The sequence below is a fragment of the Mobula birostris genome, chromosome 18 (genome assembly GCF_030028105.1).
Source record: "Mobula birostris isolate sMobBir1 chromosome 18, sMobBir1.hap1, whole genome shotgun sequence".
Lineage (NCBI taxonomy): Eukaryota > Metazoa > Chordata > Chondrichthyes > Myliobatiformes > Myliobatidae > Mobula > Mobula birostris.
The window spans coordinates 10,623,852-10,646,874 of record NC_092387.1 but is presented as its reverse complement, the minus strand read 5'-3'; the positions used below and the strand labels follow the sequence as shown (position 1 = coordinate 10,646,874).

Genomic DNA, 23,023 nt, shown 5'->3' with positions numbered 1-23,023 from the left:
AGTGGAGTAAAGGGAATTACAGCAGCTAGCCAGTTGATTGTCAGAGGATACTAACAGGGATGACGGCTGGAGTTTCTGGGAGCAATTCAGAGGGTAATTGATAGATACATCTGAAAGAAGTAGTATTGTAATGGGGGTATATGATAACAGTGGCTGACAAGGGAAGTCAAAGGCAGCATAAAAGCAAAAGAGAGGGCATATAATTTAGCAAAAAAATAGTGGGAAAGTAGAGGATTGGGAAGCTTTTAACAACCAACAGAAGGCAACTAAAACAAAATAAGGAGAGAAAAGATGAAATATGAAGGTAAATTAGCCAATGATATAAAAGAGGATACCAAAAGCTTTTTTTCTGATAAATAAATAGTGACGGGAAAGATTGGAAATCAGACCATTGGAAAACATGGGACGAAGAAATGATGGACAAACACAGTAAGCATTTTGTGTATTCTTCACTGTGGAAGGCACTAACAGTATGCCAGAAATTTGAAAGTGTCAGGGGGCAGGAGATAGTGATGGTGTCTATTGCTAAGGAGGACGTACTTGGGCAGCTAAAAGGTCTAAAGGTAGACAAGTCACCTGGACCAGGTGGACTACAATGCAGAGTTACAGGCCAGTTAGCCTGACTTCAGTGGGTGGGAAGATGTTGGAGTCCATTATTAAGGATAAGGCTTCAGGGTACATTATAAAATAGGCCAAAATCAGCATGATTTCCTAAAGGGGAAATCTTGCCTGACAAATCTTTTGGAATTCTTTGATGAAATAACAGGCAAAATCAACAAAGGGAAATCAGTGGATGCTGTTTACTTGCATTTTCAGAAGAAGTTTGACAAAATGTTATAATGCTTCTTTCAAGATAAGAGCCAATGATACTACAGGAAAGATACTCGCATGGATGGAAGATTGAGTGACTAACAGAAGGCAAATAGTGGGAATGAAGGGAGCCTTTTCCGGTTGGCCGCTGGTGACTACTTAAGTTCCTTAGTCATTGATATATAACGTGAAAAGAAGCTGTCCCAACTCAGGGGGTCAAGGTTGGGACCGCTTCTTTTCACGTTATATATCAGTGACTTGGATGGCAAAATCATTAACTTTGTGGCTAAGTTTGCAGATACAGAAATAGGTCAGACCACACTTAGAATATTGTGAGCAGTTTTGAACCCCTTATCTAAGAAAGGATGTGCTTGTATTGGACAGGGTCCAGAGGAGGTTCATGAGAATGATGTCAGGGATGAAAAAGTTAATGCATGAGGGGCTTTTGATGACTCTGAGCTGTACTTGCTTTGAGTTTAGAAGGGAGGGGGTTGGGGGGGGTTATCTCACTAAAACCTATCGAATATTGAATATTAAGTGGATGTGGAGAGGATGTTTCCTATAGTGAGGGTGTTTAGGACTAGAGGGCACAGCCTCATAATATAGTGCCGCCCCTTTAGAAGATAAGATGAATTTCTTTAGCCAAAGAGTGGTAAATCTGTGAAATTCACTGACACAGACAGCTGTGGGTGCGAAGTCACTGGATATATTTAAAGTGGAGGTTGATAATTTCTTGATTAGGACGGGTGTCAAAGGGAGGAGGCAGGAGAAAGAGGTTGAGAGGGATAATAAATCAGCCATGATAGATTGGCGAAGCATAATCCTGCTCCTATGTGGTATGGTCTTATATGATGGTATGTGCCAATGATGCTACTGCACCTATGCACACATGTACTTATGTATATGGCAATAAACTCAAGTTGTGCAGCAGAATTGAGGAATTCATTAACACAAAGGATCACAAGCACAAGAAAACCTGCAGATGTTGGATATCCAAAACAACACACAAAAACATGCAGGAGGAAAAATGCTTGAAACGAGCTAACAGTCAACATTACGGGCTGAGACCCTTCATCAGAATTTATATCAATAATACATTTCAATTATCTACCACAATTCACACCTGGACACGTACCTTCGACTGGCTTTGTGACTATTCCTGTAAATCCTCCCACTACTCCCTGAGAAAACAAACATTTAGAAATAATTTTTTTACATGATGCAATATTGCAAACAACATAATGAGTCATCATGGAAAGCAGCTCAAAATATACATATGATAAGTTTTATAGAGCAACGAAAAAAAATAAGGTCTCAAAACAAGGGAAGATAATGAAAATTTTCTGATTGACAGAATTAATGTTGGGTTGGAAAGGCAAGGCCTAATCAGGGACAATCAACATTGCTTTGTCAACGGAAGATCCTGTCAAGTTAAGTTGACTAAATTCTTTGAAGAAATAACAGTGTATTGATGAGGTAAGTAGATGTGATGTGACAGACTTTGATTAGGTCCTACATGGAAGACCAGTTTAAAAGCTTAGGGACTATGAAATCCAGGGAAAGTTAGCAAACTGGATCCAAAATTAGCTTGGCATTAGAGAAAAATGTGATGGTAGAGGGCTGTTTTGTAATTGGGTGCCTGTAATTAGTAGTGCCCCATACGGACCAGTGCCGAGATCCAAGCTGTTCATATTTCCAAATGTGAATATGGGGAGGATGATCAATAAGTGTGCAGACAACACAAAGACTGACAAAACTGTTGATAGAGTAAAAGGCTTAGGCTGTCAAGACATACTGATGCATTACAGAAATGGCTGAACAATGCAGCTGGGGTGTAATCCAGACATTTTGAGAGTACAAATGAGGCTCAGATATACACCATGAGTGGTAGGGTCTTGGAGAGCTTTAAGGTACAGTAGGACCTTGAAGCAAAAGCCCAGAGATCATTGAAGGTAAAAATGCAGACAGACAACGTGGGTAGCAAGGCTTATAGGATACTGGCATGGGATTAATGGAATACAGAAGTAGGGAGGTTGTGCTTCAACTTCATAAAATCTTGATCGCATTTCATCTGCGAACTGTTCATTCTTCTGGTAATCAAACTACAGATGGTGCAGAGGAGATTCACCAGGATATTGCCTGGGATGGAGCAGTTTGATCTGTTCTCCCTGGAGCAGAGGAGTTTAATAGGGGAATGACTAAGGTATATAAAATTGAGGGGTAGGGTAGGCTGCAGGATAATTATCTCCATATTTGATGCAGTTAAAATTGAGGACATATTTAGGGTAAGGGGGAAGAGACTTGGAGTGGATCTCAAGAGGACAATACCTGGAATGCACTGCCTGTGAGAGTGGTTTAAGTTGGGACACAAACCCTATTTAAGGAATGTATAGATGAATGTTTCAGACATAGAAGGCCTTCCACTTCCTAGGATGAAGTGCAAGGAGATGGAAAGTCCCTTACTAGTCAACATGAATAACTTGGGCCGAGTGACCCATTTCTATGCTGAATGATTCTATGATCATGACTTCATGACAAAAAAAAAACTTTAATAACTTCGAAATGAAGATTGATTAGTACAGTTGTCCTGCTCAATGATCCGCATGAGCTGTTCTTAGGCCTGTAGAACAGTATCAGCTGTACCACTGAAGGGAGTGGAAATGGGAAGCAAAAAAAAACCAAAGGTCTGAAATAGTTTTGAATATTTTGCCATGTACTCTAATTAAGTTCAGATACCAAAAATAAAAACCTGTCCTTTAAGAAGCTCCCTGCCAAAGTTTAAGGTGCAGGTTGCTGTTTTACTGATGTTACATAGGCTAACAGTCTAAAAGCGAAAACTCCTCCTTGACATGTTGCATACAAAACACATTTTGACCATCCTTTGTACTTCAAATGACATGAAGTCAGTGCTTTCCCACAAAGAAAAAAGGGTACTAAGGTGCCTTCCATTCCTGAAGAAGGAGGCAAGATAACTTACGGCAACACAAAGCTAGTAACTTCAGACCAAATTATACTGTCGGCGCAGATTCAGTATCTTGGAACATATAACAGCAACAAAGAACAAAGAAATGCAGTCAACTAATAAAATAAGTCACCTCCCATATCAGCTAATTTCCACCTTAGTAAGTGATGCAAAGTCTTCTGAAGAGCACCAGTGATTTCTCAGTTTCATTTGCATCTCTCCAAGAGCTGGAAGTCATAAGTAGTGTATCGGGGGGGGGGGGGGCGTGGAGTGGAGGGGAGCACGGGATAGCTAGCTGCGGATAGGCCAGATTTTCTCGGCTACTTAGGCATGGTAAGTGTCACTTCAGATGCCTAAACACAGCAGCAAGTAAAAGGAAGGTAGGGTCGAGTGGAGCAGCCATTGTCGAAATGTGTCAATGTTAGAGTGCGAAGGCTTTGGTTTAACAGGCTTTGGCAAGAACAGATGAGAAAATGCAAGATTTTTTTTCCATTGACTGTAAAGTTCTGTATTTTTTTTTGGTACAGAGTAGTCAGGATGGAATGCTCCTCCTGTCGCTATTTGGGAATTCAGGATATCTGGTGGTTTCCCTGATAAATACATCAGTGGGAAGTGCACCCAACTTCAACTCCTGACTGACCAAATCAAGGAACTGTAACTGGAGTTGGATGTACTCAGGGTCGTCTGGGAAGCTGAAGACATTATAGATGAGACTTTTGATTATACCCAGAACACATTAATGAATTTTAAGAGACACTTAGATAAGCACATGAATATGAGGAAGATGGAGAGATATGGACATTGTTTAGGTAGGAGGAACACACACAAAATGCTGGTGGAACGCAGCAGGCCAGACAGCATCCATAGGAAGAAGCACAGTCGACATTTCAGGCCGAGACCCTTCGTCAGGACTAACTGAAAGAAGAGATAGTAAGAGATTTGAAAGTGGGAGGGGGAGGAGGAGATCCAAAATGAAAGGAGAAGACACTGGGTTACAGCCACCCAGGGGAGATGACACCGTAGGCAGTGTGGGAAAGAGCAGAAGCACAGCAGGTGCACTGACGCCATGCCCCAGGACCAGGCCCTGGCCCTCATGCCACAGCATCGCCCGTAATAGCTACCCACCAACATGGCTAGAGGACACCATCAAACCAGGCGCTTTTATAGAGATACAGCGCAGAACAGGCCTTTCTGGACCAACAAGCCGTACCACCCAGCAACACAAGTTTTTAACTTTAGCCTAATTACAGGACAATTTCCAATGTCCAATCAACCTACTAACCGATACGTCTTTGAAGAATGGGAGAAAACCGGAGCACCTGGAGGAAACCCACACACTCTCAGGAAGAACATGACATTAAAACTGAACTCCAAACTCTGATGCCTTGAGCTGTAATAGCATCTCACTAACTGCTACGCTAATACTATTTTATATGCGCTAAACAACAGGAATTCTGCAGATGCTGGAAATTCAAGCAACACACATAAAAGTTGCTGGTGAATGCAGCAGGCCAGGCAGCATCTCTAGGAAGAGGTGCAGTCGACGTTTCAGGCCAACTGCACCTCTTCCTAGAGATGCTGCCTGGCCTGCTGCGTTCATCAGCAACTTTTATTTATATGTGCTAATATTATTTTGTGACTATATGCACTATTGCATGGTTGTATGTACTGTGTTTTGCACCTTGGTGCTGGAGGAACACTGTTTTGTTTAGCTGTATACATGTGTATGGCTGAATGACAATTTAACTTGAACTAGGTTAATAATGGGCACACCACCAATATCTGTGCAGTTTTGAGATATATCAAAAAAGAAATCAAAGTAAATAGTGTTGATATGATTAATATTGTTAATATACCGGGGCCTGATGGGGCAGTCACGGAGAGGAAGACACAATCTTAAAGTACAAATTTAAAATCTTACTTCAAGACAGCACTGGATGCTGTGTCAATTGTTGACTTTAAACTGGAGTTGACTTTGAAGCTATTAACCAGAGGGACTAGGGACATGGGTAGGAGATGGCGTAAGGATTCATGGTTTCATCCAATGACACAACTGGAGCAAAGACCAGATCGTCTTTGCTGTTGTCCTCAACTTTTACAATTACTGTTGCACAAAACTGTCCTCTTTGAAAAACAGGAATTCTACTTGCCCGTAAAAAGCCTTTTCCTCCTTTGGCCAAACTTTCCCCAAAGTCCTTGGGTTGACGGTTCATTTCTTCCCTACGTTTCTGCTGATACTCTTTATCCATTGTGATAGCAGCCAAACCTTTTCCAACTGAGCCTGTGATTCGCGATACCACACCAGCTGCACCGCCTGCAAAGAATGAAACAACATGTATTCTGCATCAGCGTTGTGGCAGAAGTTAGGTTCAAATCTATGAAACTATCTGAGAGACACAGATTTCAAATATCAGCTTGGAAATGCATCTGAGCTGAAGGCTTATTCAATAGAATTCTGCCACTTACCCAATGTGTGCCCAAGCAAACTCCTCACTCCTATAACAAGGCCCTCAGCAAATTCTTCTGGTCCCTGAACTGCACCCTGCAACATTTACAATGTATCATGAGCATTAAAACATAAACAAACTTCTCAAAATCATAGACATTTTCAATTCTTTTCTCACGGACTTACCTGGAAGGGTTCATAAAAAAATGCTTCTACACCTTCTGAAAGTCCTCTAATAAGGCCAAATGGGTTTCCAAGAACATCCAATCCCAGAACAAGCACATACATTTGTTTTAGAAACTGGGAGAAACCATGAGAAAGTTCTGTTAGTGATTTTTAACCAGTTTAGATCATGTACACTGTAATAGCAAGACTGTTCTGCACATTTTAGAAAGCAGCAAAAGTAGGTGAGTGTAAATGGTAGCATCCAGGGAAAGTAAAATTAGATGAATATAAATAGGTGGATCATGGTCAGTAGGTACTCAGTGAGCTGAACAGCCGGTTTCCATATCATAACATAATGCAGGTCAGACAGTAGTTGGTGGCATTCTCAAAGACAGTAGTTCTGGTGAAAGTTCACCAGTCTAAAATGTTAACTGTCTCTATCCACAGATACTGCTTGAGGAGAGGCATTAATGCTGAGCGTTTCTGGCAGATACTGCACTAGTTAAAGTGTTCACCAACACTGGTCAGAACATAAACATTCATTGGGGCTTCTGCATCAACCCGACAAGAGGCAGGACCTGTACATTCTATCATTCTATCTGAATACAACACCTTCGGCTGTGTGAATGTTTTATGTTCATGAGGTTTGACAGGGATCATGAAATGTCTCTGCCGTCATTTAGACAAAACTGATAAGGTCCATCACAACTTTTTGCTTCTCTTTTAGACTGACTGGTCTTGCTTCAATTCTGAAATTTATTCTCTTGCTCAGTTTAACTCTTACTGTAATGCACATATTAAAGTTCTTACAATGGAGTTAGCAAGTTTGTGAACCCTTTAGAATGTTCTCTATTTCTGCATAAATATGACCTAAAATGTAATCAGATCTTCACACGTCCTAAAAACTAGATAAGAGAACCCAGTTAAATAACACAAAAGAACCAACGTACTTGTTCATTTATTTATTGAGAAAAATGATCCAATATTACATGTATTTGTTGGAAAATGTACGTGAACCTTTAGGATTATCAGTTCATTTAAAGGGGCAATTAGAGTCAGGTGTTTCAATCAATGGGATGACAATCAGGTGGGGGGGGGTGTATGTGTAAGTGAAAAGCCCTGCCCTATTATTGAGAATATAATATTCTTATTAAGGCCCTATTAAGAATATAAACCTGGATCTTCACTATCAAAGTCTGATCTTCACGACACAGGCTTTTGGAAGTGTTCCATGCCTTGATTAAAGGAGATTTCTGAGGACCTCAGAAAAAAAGTTGTTGATGCTCACCAGGCTGGTAAAGGATACAAAACCCTTTCGAAAGAGTTTGGGCTCCACCAATCCACAGTCAGGCAGTCAGTGTACAAATGGAGGAAATTCAACACCATTGCCAATCTCCCCAGGAGCAGTCGACCAACAAATCACCTCAACAGCAAGGTGTGTAATATTCCAGGAGCTCACAAAGAACCCCAGGGTAACATCTAAGGGGTCTCTCTTGCATTGGCTAATGCTCATGAGTCTACCATCAGGCAAACACCGAACAACAATGGTGTTCAGGGCAGGATTGCAAGGAGGAAGCCACTACTCTCCAAGAAGACCACTGCTGCCCGTCTAAAGTTTGCTAAAGACCACGTGGATATGTCAGAAGGCTTTAGGAAGAATATTCGTGGATAGATGAGTCCAAAATAGAACTTCTTGGCGTAAATGAAAAGTGTCATTTTGATGAAAAGTAAACTCTGCATTCCAGCAGAAGAACGCCATCCCATCTGTGAAACATGGTGGTGGCAGTGTCATGGTTTGGGCCTGCTTTGCTGCCTCAGGACCAAGACAGCTTGCCATCATTGATGAAACTATGAATTTTGAATTGTACTAGCAAATTATACAGGAAAATGTGAAGGTATCCATCCATGAACTGAAGCTCAAGAAAAAGTACCCTAAACGCACAAGTCAGTCTACCACTGTATTTCTGTTATATTGACTGTCCTGTTGTACATACTATGTATTATAAATTACTATAAATTGCACATAGAGATGGAGATGTAACATAAAGATTTTTAATCCTCATGAATATAAGGATGTAAGTAATAAAGTCAATTCAATTCAATTCAGAGAATGTTTACAGCAGAAGAAACTTCACATTTGGGAATGGCTGAGTCACAGTCCTGACCTTAATCCTATAGGAATGTTGTAGAAAATCTGAAGGAAGCAGTTCCTGCAAGGAAGCCCACCAACATCCCAGAGTTGAAGCAGTTTTGTAAAGAGAAATGGCCTAAAGTTCCTCCAAACCGATGTGCAGGACTGATCAACAGTTACTGGAAATGTTTGGTTGAAATTATTGCTTAGAAGTTACTGAAAACAAAGGTTCACATACTTTTCCCAACAAATACATGCAATATTGGATCATTTTTCTCAATAAATAAATGAACAAGTATAATGTTATGTTTGTGTTATTTATTTAATTGAGTTCTCATCTAGTTTTAGGACACGTGAAGATCTGATCACATTTTAGGCTATATTTATATAGAAATAGAGAAAATTCTAAAGGGTCCACAAACTTTCTAGCACCACTGTATATCAGAAGAATCAGAATCAGGTTTATTATCACTGGTGTGTGATGTGAAACTTGTTAACTTAGCAGCAGCAGTTCAATGCAATACATAATATAGAAGGAAAAAATAATAAATAAATAAATAAACCAATTACAGCATATAGTAATGAATAGATCAAAATGGTGCAAAAACATAAATAATATATATTTTAAAAGTCAGGTAGTGTTTACAGGTTCAAGGTCCATTTAGGAATTGGATGGCAGAGGGGAAGAAGCTGTTCCTGAATCACTGAGTGTGTGCCTTCAGGCTTCTGTACCTCCTACCTGATGGTAACAATGAGAAAAAGGCATGCCCTGGGTGCTGGGGATCCTTAATAATGGATGCTGCCTTTCTGAGACACCGCTCCTTGAAGATGTCCTGGGTACCTTGTAGGCTAGTACCCAAGACAGAGCCGACTAAATTCACGATCCTCCGCAGCTTCTTTTGGTCCTGTGCAGTAGTCACCCCATACCAGACAATGATGCAGCCTGTAAGAATGCTCTCCATGGTACATATATAGAAGTTTTTGAGTGTTTTTGTTGACACACCAAATCTCTTCAAATTCCTAATGAAGTATAGTCACTGTCCTGCCTTCTTTCTAGCTGCATCAATATGTTGGGGCCAGGTTAGGTCCTCAGAGATGTTTAGTGTGCTTTATTAACCAATTGAATGTATTTTTAAATTGCGATGAATCATCATGTTAGAGTTGCAAGGAATGGAAACAGGCTTTTAGGTTATCAAACACCCATCTACACTCATCCCACTTTGTTCCTCGTGTAGCTTCACTGAACGTCCCCATGATTCTTCTGCCATCCACTTATGCAGGGGCTTAAGTTTGGGAGTTCTGAAAATGAATCAGATCATACTTTCAAGTACATACAAACAACTTTCACAAAAATAGTTTTGATGGTGGAGGCAGGTAAATGTGGTGAACAATACAAATTAAATGAAGTTAAGGAAACTGATTATGGTAATCAAAGTACAAAATAAGGATTTAGATCACATTTATTGCATGTTTCTATGGTCAAGATGCTCAGCATTGCTTGCTAACTGCTTACAGCCCCAGTTAATTAAGACACGTTGCTACCTGCCATCATGTGGATGGAACAGGGGAGTCCATTGGTTAGTGTAAAGGTGGAAGACAAACAATAGCCACTTCCTGTCACAAATCTTTCTTGTACTAACGAAGAACAACGTACAAGGAAACCATCAGGAATGTCAGCATCTGTGGACATTTATACCGAGGCAAAGTGATCGTTCTGACAGCAGAAAACTGCTGGTGCAATTGGAAAGAGAAAGCACTTACTTGTTCACCATAATGTCTACCTGCAGCAAGCATCAACTCATTTCTCTTGTAGAACTGGCATTTAATTTCAAAGAATGCAAGCCTGTAATCCAAGACACTTGTTAAGTATTTCTTCAAAACTGACAGACGTAAATACTTGATCACACATATTTATAAAACAACTGGTTCTTTCAATCGACAGACACGCTATCCAACACAAATGCTCTCCGTATTGTTTAACCCGAGTTACACCAACAGAATATCCAAGAAATTAAAACTTTAGCAACTGATCCTGCTGAAGTGTAAGAAGAGCAAAAATTCCCAATCAGCCGGAAGACTTGAAGCCCAGCTACCTCATTCCCATCTGTATGCTAGTCCAAGGTCATCCTGAAGGCAGAGATAGCCCTCACCACCTTTCCTTTCTCCCTCCCAACACATGGCCCTCGGTTGGTCGAGGCCAACCATGGATGTTGCATCTTATCTATCTACGTTGTTGGTGCAGCACCGTCTGTGGCTGATGAAAACTTAAAAGGTCACATCTAGAAGTGGTCTCAGCTCTGCTGGAGGTGCAGCATTCCTTTTTGTAGGCCTGCTTGTCTTCTGCTGCTTTCAAGAATTTTTTCTTGCCTGACTTAAGATGTTGTTTCAGGGAGCTTCTCCATTTGGTGCAGTTGGCTGCAAGTTTCTCCTGCAACTCTATGTTAATGTCCAGCACTTTCATACAGACTTGCAGTGCAGTTGCGTGCGGACAGCGCTTCTCTTGCCTGAAGCCAGCTCACTAAAGAAGATGGCTTTTGGCATTGGGCCATCCTGCATGGGGCAGACATGGCCCAGTCAGCTCAGCCTACACTGCCTGAGCAGGGTGTAATACTAGGGAGGCCAACATAATAGAGAACCTCAGCATTGGGTACTCTATCTCTCCAAAAAATGCCCCAGATGTGATGAAGGCACCTTAAATAGAAAGTGTTGAGCCTTCTCTCCTGCTTAGCATATGTTGTCCAGGTCTCACTGCTGTAAAGATGCAGGAAGATTGTTCCCGATGTTGGGGAAGTCCAGAACGAGGGGTCACGGTTTGAGGATAAAGCGAAGCCTTTTAGGACTGAGATTAGGAAAAACTTCTTCACACAGAGAGTGGTGAATCTGTGGAATTCTCTGCCACAGGAAACAGTTGAGGCCAGTTCATTGGCTATATTTAAGAGGGAGTTAGATATGGCCCTTGTGGCTAGGGGGATCAGAGGGTATGGAGGGAAGGCTGGTGCAGGGTTCTGAGTTGGATGATCAGCCATGATCATAATAAATGGCGGTGCAGGCTCGAAGGGCCGAATGGCCTACTCCTGCACCTATTTTCTATGTTTCTATGTTTCTATGTATTGGCGAGCAAGCATTGTACACTGCCATCTTTGCTTCCCAACATACCGTAAATTCCGGTGTATAATCTGAAAATTTGGTCCTAAGGTTAGGGGGTCGGCTTATACAGAGGGTGCTAACTTTGGAAAAACAAATACATGGAAGACAGGTCGTATTTATTGGCTGTTTTTCAGTCAAATACAAAAGAAAAGGTCTACAAAACACATTCTGTTTCTCAATTTACTTGTACACATAGTTGTCGTCAAATGTTCAGAGCTTGAAACTTTCACATTCTTCATTATCTGACTCTCCGAAAATCGTGTCTCATTCTTCGGCAGTCACCATATCATCGTAAGGATTGTCAATTTCTGCTTCGACATCATCATTTGCAGCTTTACTGGCTGCCAAATCTCCATCGTCTTCTTCCTAAAGCAAACGATCTTCAGTGCCATACAAGGCATTGCTGATGCTGCACTTCTTGAAGGCCTTCACAATGCACTCGGCCTTCATTTCCTCCCACAATTGCACTATCCACTCGCCAACTGTAGCTAGAGATACGTCCCTCATATTTCTCACTGGAGTGAATGACTGATTTCCAGACATCATCCATTCGTTCCACTGTCGACGCATTAATTCTTTGAATGGTTTGTTTAAACTCACATCTAATGGCTGGAGCACGGACGTCAAATCGCCGGGGATGACTGCAATGTCCGTATTTTTAGCTTTCAATGCTGCTTTTGTCTCACCTGACAAGTGCGCTTTGAACATGTCCCAGACAAGTAGCAACTTTTCCTTCCTGAAACCTTCTTTAACCCACTTCGTCCATCCAGCCGCATTCCTGAACGTAAACAACAACATCCCGCGGGAATTTTTCTTTCTTTGGGAATGTTTTCCTCTTAAAGATCACCATCGGTGGTAGTTTGGTCCCAACAGCCATATACGTTAACACGACAGTAAAATGTTGCTTCTCGTGTCCAGTTGTTTTGACAAGGACTGTTTTCTCCCCCCTCTGACTGACAGTGCGGTTGCCAGCAAAATCAAAAAACATTGGTGTCTCGTCCATGTTACCAATCAGTGAGAGCGGGTAAGAATGTGCCTTTCGATGCTTGATCACAAACTATTGGAAGGCCGTAATCTTATTCTCAAGGTCGTTCGGCAACTTCTGAGCAATCTTTGTTTTTTGTCTCAACACAAGATCACGTCTATTCATAAATCGGGTGCACCAACTTCACGTAGCTTTGAAATTTTCGCTGACCTGACGGTGTTTTTTGTCCCATTTCAACACTTAACTTGAATCATTTCTCTGGTAACAATGTATCCAGACGATCGCTGGTGATTCACCCACTCTAAAACTTTTTCTTCCAGTTCTGGCCACTGGCATGTTTTCCCACAGTTTGCACATTTCTTTTTTGGCATTTCCCTCAGCATGTCCTCTGCCTTCCTCCACTCTCTCACTTGTTTCTCATTTACACTAAACTTCTTAGCAGCTGCAGAATTATTCATTCCTTTAGCAAAATCAACAACATTCAGCTTGAGCCAGCATCATATCGCATTCGTTTTAATCTTTTGTACATGGTGGTTGTAAACTCCATACTGAGTACACATACTGATCCCATCACCCCGTGTTATGTTTTAACAAGATTACGATGGGTGCTAAATGGTTTCATGGGGGTTATACTTCAGAGGATTCTTTACCATTGGGAACCTAATCAAAAACTTCCCTCCCTGATCCAAAACCTCTACAAAAGGGGTTGGCTTATACAAAGGTAACATGAAAAAGTCACTTTGTTAAGGGGGCTCGGCATATACACCGGAATTTACAGTACCTTCAATCATCAATAATAATTAGGAGCTGGAAGATTTCTTTTTAACAAATAAAAGTTTAAGGTGAAAGTGTCAGACCTATGGGGCAACTTCTCCACGTAGATTTTGGTGTATACATGTATGGAACAAGTGACTGAGGCAGGTACAATAGTAACATTTAAGAGACATTCATACAGGTACATGTTAGAAGAAGAAAAAGAAGAATATCTTTATTATCATTGTCGTGGAGCAATGAAACACAGTTTAGCAGCTCAACATTTTGCAGCATGACAAAGAATATGTACATAAAATAAACTCTAAAACCTCAGGAGTGCAGTGCAAAATTAATAATATATGGATGGGGGGGTAGGACTATTGCACACCTGCCATTCCTGGAAGTGTGATGCATTTAGCTGCCACCGTCTTAGGAGGGGGGCAGGAGAAGGGAAAGGGGTGTTATACATTTCACTGTTTGTGGGTAGAAGCGGTTAAGGAGTCTCTTTGTTTTCGTCCTTAATGCTCTGTATCTCTTCCCAGAAGGTAGAGGGGAAAACAGGTGATGTCCAGGATGAGTGGGATCCTTTGAAATACAAGTAGCCTTCTTTTGAAGTCTGCCAGTATAAATGTCTCTGGAGGGTAATGTTGTGCCAATAACCCGCTCTGCTACCCTCACCACCCGCTGCAAGTCCTTCCTGTTCTGTTCCGTGCAGCTGGCAAACCGCACTGCACAGCAATACGTCAGGAGGCTCTCTATAGTTGTCCGATAGAAGTTGATCAGCAGGTGATGAGGGAGGAGGCTTTAGCTTTCTTAGGAAGTAGAGCCTCTGTTGGGCCTTCCCCACCTGATAAGAGATATTGGCAGTCCAGGTGAGGTCAGCCAAGACATGGACGCCGAGGAACTTGAAACTCTCTACTCTCTCCACCTCTTTCCCGTATATGTGCAGAGCAGAGTGCTCGACGCGCTTTGATTTCCTGAAGTCTACTATCAGCTCCTTGGTTTTTGTGATGTTCAAGTCCAGGTTATTATGACAATACCATTCTGTCAAATGCTGTACCTCCTCCCTATAGGCTGTCTCATCACAGTCTGATATGATACCTATTAGGGTGGTATCGTCAGCAAATTTGACAATGATGTTGGTGGAGTGAATGGTAGAGCAGTCATGGGTGAAAAGAGAATAGGGGATGGGGCTGAGAACACCCCCCCGTGGTGTACCGGTGTTCAGGATGAAAGTAGATGATGTGTGTTCTCCCATCCTGACACTTTGGGGTCTGTTACTCAGAAAATCCAGTATCCATGAGCACAGTGAACTGCCAAGGCCCAGGTTGCTCAATTTCTGCACCAGTTTGTAGGAAAGGGTTAGAGGGAAATGGGCCAAATACTGGAAAATGAGACTAACTTAGATGGATATCTAGCTTGGCATGAATGAGCTGGGCTGAAAGAATTGCTTCTTTGCTATATCACTATAGCTTTATATAATACTTGGAATTTTCCCCTCTAGTCATTGTACCAACAATACGCTACTTGACTATTTGGAAATTTTAATACTCTGGTACCTGGTTCACCCTCTGATCTTCACACCTTCTGTTCACCTGGACCTGGTTCCCGCACTCTCTTCTACTCACCCGAGTCTCCAGATCCCATTCTCCCCAGCCACTTGGTGGGCCCCAGATCCTGCATTCGCTTTAGCTTACTGGGTTCTGTTCAGCCCTCCCTTGAAAAAGGATCAGGTGCTTTCCTGGTGTATAGGACAAATAAAATCTCCTCAGGCTACCTCAAGTACAGTTATCGATAATTACTGATGTTTCGTCATCTCTAATGAAGACAGTGAATTTGCCATCGAAACATCGGTTATAATTGTTAACTGTACCCGGCTTACTTGGTTTTGTTTCCTGCACACTCTTGTGGCTTGAAAAAGTGAATTAAGTTTGTATAGGAATGTTAACAAAATAACATCTGATAGTCAAGAAAATCCAACACTAAAGTCTGAAATATTCCAGATCAATAGAGCTACACTGGCATTAATTTCCCCATCATTCCACACAAAACTGGCTACCTATTCTACACTGTCTTCCGAACACAACCCCAAAATCTTATCCATGTGGTTGGTTCCTTCAAATATGAACAGTCCACTTTACTGATCCTGCCTCCTATTTTCATAAAATAAAACAAATAACTGCGTGCAGAAAAACTAAAAGTAAAACTTACTGTAAACACCTAACAGAAAGAGAAACAGTTAACACTTCAAACTGAAAGCCCCTTTGAACGAAATGGGAAGGACAGGGAAACAACTTAATTTCAAACTGCAGAGAGAATGGGAGAAGTATGGATAGACAGAACAGAGGAAATATATGACAGGGTGAGACTGGGTTCACTATGGGGATAAATTGTAGAGATCACCCAGTTGATGAGTTTACAAGGAGATCTTGATCAGCTGGGGAAGTGAGCCAAGAAATGGCAAATGGCATTCAGTCAAGATAAATGCATCATGTTGCATTTGGGGAAGATAAATGAGGATAGGACCTTCACAGTGAACAGTAGTGCCCTGGGGAGGATTGGTAAACAGTGGGACCTAGGAGTGCAGGTACATTGTTCAAAAGTGGCATTACAAGTAAACAGGATGGAAAAGGAGGTGTTTAGCACTCTAGTCTTTATCAATTAGGTCAATAACTGCAGGTGTTGGGACATTATGTTGCAGTTGAACAAAACATTGGTGAAGCCACGCTTGGACACTCCATTATTAGAAAGACAAAATTTAGGTGGAAAGATTGCAAAAAAGATTTACTGGAAGGTTGCAAGCAAAGTTGAAAAGGTGACGGTTACTTCTTCAGCAGTTTGAACTGCACTAGCACGTGGAGGTCAGCCAGTGAGAACAGCGGGAAGAGTTTAAAAGGAAGACAGATTTACAGAGTGGGCGTCAGAGGAGTGGGTGATGGAGTAGTACAAAAAAGGACAGGTTGCACTTGAATCAGAGGGGGACTAATATCCTGGTGGGAAGGTTTGCTAAGGCTGTTAGGGAGAGTTTAAACTAGAATTGCTGAGGGGTGGGAATCAAACTGAAGTGACAGAGGAAAGGGAGGTTGGTTCACAAATAGAGAAAGCTTGGAGACAGTGTGAAAGGGAGGATAGGCGGGTGACAGAGAAGGGATGCGCTCAGTCCGATGGTTTGAGATGTGTCTATTTTAATGCAAGGAGTATCATGAATAAAGCGGATGAGTTTAGAGCGTGGATCAGCACTTGGAGCTATGATGTTGAGGCCATTACAGAGATCTGAATGGTGCAGGGGCAGGAATGGCTACTTCAAGTGCCAGGCTTTAGATGTTTCAGGAAGGATAGGGAGGGAGGCAGTAGAGGTGGGGGCATGGCACTGTTGATCAGAGATAGTGTCACAGCTACGGAAAAGGAGGAAGTCATCGAGGGGTTGTCTACAGAGTCTCTGTGGGTGGAAGTTAGGAATAGGAAGGGGTCAATAACTCTACTGGGTGTTTTTTTATAGACCACCCAATAGTAACAGGGACACCGAGGAGCAGATAGGGAGACAGATTCTGGAAAGGAGTAATAATAACAGTGTTGTTGTGGTGGGAGATTTTAATTTCCCAAATATTGATTGGCATCTTCCTAGAGTGAGGGGTTTAGATGGGGTAATATTTGGTAGGTGTGTTCAGGAAAGTTTCTTGACACAATATGTAGATAAGCCTGCAAGATTAGAGGTGTACTTGATCTGGTATTGGGAAATGAACCTGGTCAGGTGTCAGATCTCTCAGTAGGAGAGCATTTTGGAGATAGTGATCACAATTCTATCTCATTTACTGTATGTAGCATTGGAGAGGGATAGGAACAGACAAGTTAGGGAAACATTTAATTGGAGTAAGGGGAACTATGAGGCTATCAGGTAGGAACTTGAAAGCATAAATTGGAAACAGATGTCCTCAGGGAAACATATAGAATAAATGTGGCAAATGTTCAGGGGATATTTGCATGGGGCTCTCAGTAGGTACTTTCCAATGAGACATGGAAAGGACGGTAGGGTACAAGATCCGTGGTGTACAAAGGCTGTTGTAAATCTATTCAAGAAGAGCTTACGAAAGGTTCAAAAAACTGGGTAATGATAGGAATCTAGAAGATTATAAGGCTAGCAGGAAGAAACTTAAGAATGAAATTAGCAGAGCCAGAAGGGGCCATGAGAAGGCCTTGGTGGATTATGGAAAACCCCAAGGCACTCTACAAGTATGTGAAGTGCAAGAGGATAAGACTTGAGAGAATAGGACCAATCAAGTGTGACAGTGGAAAAGTGTGTATGGAACCGGAGGAAATAACTGAGATACTTAATGAATACTTTGCTTCAGTATTCACTACGGAAAAGGATCTTGGCGATTGTAGGGATGACTTGCAGTGGACTGACAAGCTTGAGAATGTAGATATTAAGGAAAAGGATGTGCTGGAGCTTTTGGAAAGCATCAAGTTGGATAAGTCAGCGGGTCCGGATGGGATGTACCTCAGGCTACTGTGGGAAGCGAGGGAGGAGATTGCTGAGCCTCTGGCAATGATCTTTGCATCATCAAAGAGGACAGGAGAGGATCCGGAGGATTAGAGGGTTGCGGATGTTGTTCTCTTATTCAAAAAAGGGAGTAGGGATAGCCCAAGAAATTATAGGCCTGTGAGTCTTACTTCAGTGGTTGGTAAGCTGATGGAGAAGATCCTGAGAGGCAGGATTTATGAATATTTGGAGAGGCATAACATGATTAGGAATAGTCAGCATGGCTTTGTCAAAGGTAGGTCGTGCTTTATGAGCCTGATGAATTTTTTGAGGATGTGACTAAGCACATTGATGAAGGTAGAGCCGTAGATGTAGTGCATATGGATTTCAGCAAGGCATTTGATAAGGTACCCCATGCAAGGCTTATTAAGAAAGTAAGGAGGCATAGGCTCCAAGGGGACATTGTTTTGTGGATCCAGAACTGACTTGCCCACAGAAGGCAAAGAGTGATTGTAGATGGGTCATATTCTACATGGAGGCCGGTGACCAGTGGTGTGCCTCAGGGATCTGTTCCGGGACCTCTACTCTTCATGAGTTTTATAAATGACCTGGATGAGGAAGTGGAGGGAAGGGTTAGTAAATTTGCATACGGTGCATTGGCCTTCATAAATCGTGGGATTGAGTTTAAGAGCCAAGAGGTATTGTTGCAGCTATATAGGACCCTGGTCAGACCCCACTTGGAGTACTGTGCTCAGTTCTGGTCGCCTCACTACAGGAAGGACGTAGAAACTATAGAAAGGATACAAAGGAGATTTACAAGGATGTTGCCTGGAATGGGAAGCATGCCTTATGAGAATAGGTTGAGTGAACTTGGCCTTTTCTCCTTGGAGCGACAGAGGATGAGAGGTAACCTGATAGAGGTGTATAAGATAATGAGAGGCATTGATCATGTGGATAGTCAGAGGCTTTTCCCCAGGGCTGAAATGGCTAGCTCGAGAGGCCATAGTTTTAAGGTGCTTGGAAGTAGGTACAGAGGAGATATCAGGGGTAAGTTTTTTTTATGCAGAGAGTGGTGAGTGCATGGAATGGGCTGCCGACGGCCGTGGTGGATGCGGAAACTGTAGGGTCTTTTAAGAGACCCCTGGATGACTGCATGGAGCTTAGAAAAATAGAGGGCTATGGGTAAAGCCTAGGTAGTTCTAAGGTAGGGACTTTGTGGGTCGAAGGACCTGTATCGTGCTGTAAGTTTCCTATGTTTCTATGTTGCCAGGCATTGAAGACCTGAGTTACAGAGAAAGAGAATTTCATTCCTTGGAACAACAGACTGAGGTGGTGACTTTATAGTGGTGTACAAAATCATGAGGGGCATAGATAGGATGAATGGAGGTAGTCTTTTGTACTGGGAAAGAGAATGAGAAAACTAGGTGGTATAGGCTTAAGGTGGTAGGGGAAAAAAATTAAAAGGGATGACAGGCAACCTGTTTACATAGAGAGTGATGTGTATATGGAATGAGCTGCGTGAGGCAGGACAAGAACAATAGTTAAAAGATTCTATGACAGGTACGTGGATAGGAAAAGTTTAGAGCAGGGGTTCCCCACCTTTTTTGTGCCATGGACCCCAAGTTGGGAACCCTCAGAGGAATACAAGATAAACAGGGGTAAATTGCACAGGTTTATAAGGTCATCTAAGTTGGCATGGGGGATGTTGGTTCTATGTTGTATGACGATGAGACAGCAGCTCCACTAGCTGCGCCACTGTGCTGCCCCATTTGTCCAAAGCGTACTTGCTTTGTGCTTTTCGTTCTGATGAAGGGTCTTTGACCTGAAACATTAACTTTGCTTCTATTTCCATTGATATGGCCTGACCTGTTGATATTCCAGATCTGTGCTTTTTTCACATTTTATTTAGTGTTACCAGCTTTTTTAGTATTTTCAATTCCCTTTCTCCATCCTCGATAAATTTTAGCTCATCATAAACTGAAATGAAATTAAATTTCATTTATATACATATTTCTGCAATTATACAGAAGTATTAAAATAAACTCTCTTCATACAACAATCTCCCCACTTTTATATTACCCCAATTGTTTAAAGCAGCATGTTCCACTTACTTAAAGATAAGGTCATCAACATCTGTTAATGTAGCTCCAATACTTTTGAGCAAAATGTGGATAGACTGGAGCCGTGCTGCCTCTTGCTTTCCTTTAGTAGACTCCTCTCCCCCCGAGTCCAAAGACAAGCTTAGATGCAACTGTTTAGAAAAGAACAGAATGGCTAAATTCACCAACAACTTCTGCGGCGGAATCTTGGCTTGGATTATGCTTTTAACACAGTGCCTATAAAAAGTATTCACCGTCTTTGGAAGTATTCAATGTGTTATTGTTTTATAACATTGAATTGCAGTGATTTAACTTGTCAACAGAAAAGACTCTTTCGTGTCAAAGTGAAAACAAACTTCTACAAATTAGTATAAATTTATTACAATTATTAAACACAAAATAATCAATTGCATAATTACTCACCCCTTTCAAGTCAGCATTTAGTAGGTGTACCTTTGGCAGCAATTACAGCCTTGAGTCTGTGTGGAAAGGTCTCTATCAGATTTGCACATTCTTTACAAAACTGCTCAAGCTCTGCCAGATTGCATGGGGATCATGAGTGAATAGCCTGTTTCAAGTCCAGCCACAAATTCTCAATTGGATTGAGATCTGGACTCTGTCTTGGCTACTCCAGGACATTAACTGTGTTGTTTTTAAGCCATTCCTGTGTAGCTTTAGCTTTATGCTTGGGGTCATTGTCTTGCTGGAAAATAAATCTTCTCCTAAGTTGCAGTTCTCTTGCAGACTGCATCACATTTTCCTCCAGGATTTCCCTGTATTATTCTGCATTCATTTTACCCTCTACCTTCACAAGCCTTCCAGAGCCTGCTGCAGCGAAGCATCTCCGCGGCATGATGCAGCCACCATGTTTTGCAGTACAGATGGTGTGGTTTTGATGATGTACGGTGTTTGGCTTACGCCAAATATAGCATTTAGTCTGGTGGCGAAAAAGCCCAATTTTGGTTTCATCAGACTATAGACCTTCTTCAAGCTGACTTTAGAGTCTTCCACGCCTTCTGGCAACCTCTAGCCGAGATTTCAAGTGAGTTTTTTTCAAACAGTGGCTTTCTTTTTGTCTCTCCCATCTCAGCAACTGAAGCTTGGAACTCCTCCAGAGTTGTCATAGGTCTCTTGGTGGCCTCTCTCACTAGTCCCCTTCTTGCATGGTCACTCAACAGCCTGCTCTAGGCAGATTTACAGCTGTGCCATATTCCATTTCTATTCCATTCCATTTTTTTCCATTTCTTGATGGTTGACTTAACTGTATTTCAAGGGATATTCAGTGACTTGGAAATTTTCTTGTATCCATCTCCTGACTTGTGCTTTTCAATAAACTTCTTGCAGAATTGCTTGTTGTGTTATTTTGTCTTCACGGTGTAGTTTTTGCCAGGATACTGACTCACCAGCAGAGGACCTTCTAGATACAGATGTATTTTTATTACAATCAATTGAAACACCTTGACTGTACACGGTGATCTCCATTTAACTAATTATGTGACTTCTAAAACCAATTAGCTGCACCAGTGTGTCATATTAAAGGGGGTGAATACTTATACAATCATTTTGTGTTTTATACTTGTCATAAATTTTGTTTCACTTTGTAGAGATCTGTTTGCACTTTGACATGAGTCTTTTCTGTTGATCAGTGTCACAAAAAGCAAAATTAAATCCATTATTCAATGTTGTAAAACAATAAAACATGAAAACTTCCAAGGGGTTGGGGTGAATACTTTTTATATACACTATACCAGTTAACCTCACCTCCGTACATGTGCTTTTATTTAATTGATAAGTATTTGTACAGACCACAACAGTATCAATAATCATCTTGAGTGTAAATGAAGACTTGGAGGATGCAACAGTTCCTGACTAGTGTAGTCGTGTGCACCTGTGTGGCCATTAGACACTACACATGCTAACCAGTTTTTAATCAGAATCAGGTTTCATATCACTGGCGTATGTGGTGTAATTTGTTATTTTGTGGCAGCAGTATATTGCAATATAGAATATTAAAAGCAATAAATTACAGAAAGAAGCAATATTAAAAAAATAAATTTAATAACTAGTGCAAAAAGAGAGGAAAAAATATTGAGGTAGTGTTCGTGGATTCATTGTCCATTCAGAAATCTGATGGTGGAGGAGGAGAAGCTGTTCCTGTTACTTTGAGTGTGTGTCTTCAGGCTCCCGTACCTCCTCCTTGAGGGCAGCAATGAGAAAAGGGCATGTCCTGGGCAATGGAGGTCCTTAATGATGGATGCCACCTTTTATACATATCACCTTTTGAAGATGTCCTGGATCCTGAAGAGGCTAGCGCTCATGATGGAGGTGACTGAGTTCATAACTTTCTGCAGTTTTTCCGATCCTTTTCAGTGGCCCCGCCATACTAGATGGTGATGCAACCAGTTAGAATGTTCTCCATGATATATCTGTATAAATGTGCAAGTGTCTTTGGTGACATACCAAGTCTCCTTAAACTCCTAACGAAATATAGCTGCTGTTCTACCTTCATTGCAATTACAGCAACATGTTGGGCCCAGGATAGATCCTCAGAGACGTTGAAACATGCTAGGTTTCACTTTGTAGGAAGTAATAAGCTGCAAACCCAGCTAAAGCTAATGTGCATCTGATTCCGCCTCTAACCTCAATGGGAATCATTTTTTTGCCCTTGAAATAGCCTTCCATAGGTCGCACCTGTCCCCCTTGTATAGTTCTGGATCACCAGTCTTGAATGCCACATCTAGTCCTTAGCAGACTGAGAATCTCCTGGTTCGAGTATGTCAGGTATGTTCTTGAAGGCACAGACTCACTTACACAAGTCTTGATGAAGTTGGTGACAACTGTGGCGTATCTATTCAGACTTGAAGATGAATCCCTGAATATTGTCCAGCCTAGTGACTCAAAAGTCCTGTAAGCACTGCTCTGCCTCCTTGACCATACCCTCTTGGTCCTTAGCCTCTGCCTATACACTGGGAGTATATGTACAGCCAGGTGATTGGACTTTATAAAAGTATGGATATCATGGCACAGTAAATGTTATGATGGAGT

At 41.7% G+C, this 23,023-nt stretch overlaps 1 protein-coding gene across 1 annotated transcript in view; it reads right to left on the bottom strand.

Moving 5' to 3' along the window:
* Positions 1-23,023, bottom strand: part of vps13c (vacuolar protein sorting 13 homolog C) — a 387,871-nt gene that overhangs the window by 42,956 nt on the left and 321,892 nt on the right. Inside the window, exons 72-77 of the mRNA XM_072282204.1 lie at positions 19,991-20,130; positions 10,276-10,357; positions 6,405-6,518; positions 6,239-6,314; positions 5,919-6,086; positions 1,946-1,987 (exon numbers count right to left, since the gene is read on the bottom strand). Of these exons, the coding sequence (XP_072138305.1) occupies positions 1,946-1,987; positions 5,919-6,086; positions 6,239-6,314; positions 6,405-6,518; positions 10,276-10,357; positions 19,991-20,130 (622 nt within the window). The remainder of the gene's footprint in view (positions 1-1,945; positions 1,988-5,918; positions 6,087-6,238; positions 6,315-6,404; positions 6,519-10,275; positions 10,358-19,990; positions 20,131-23,023) is intronic.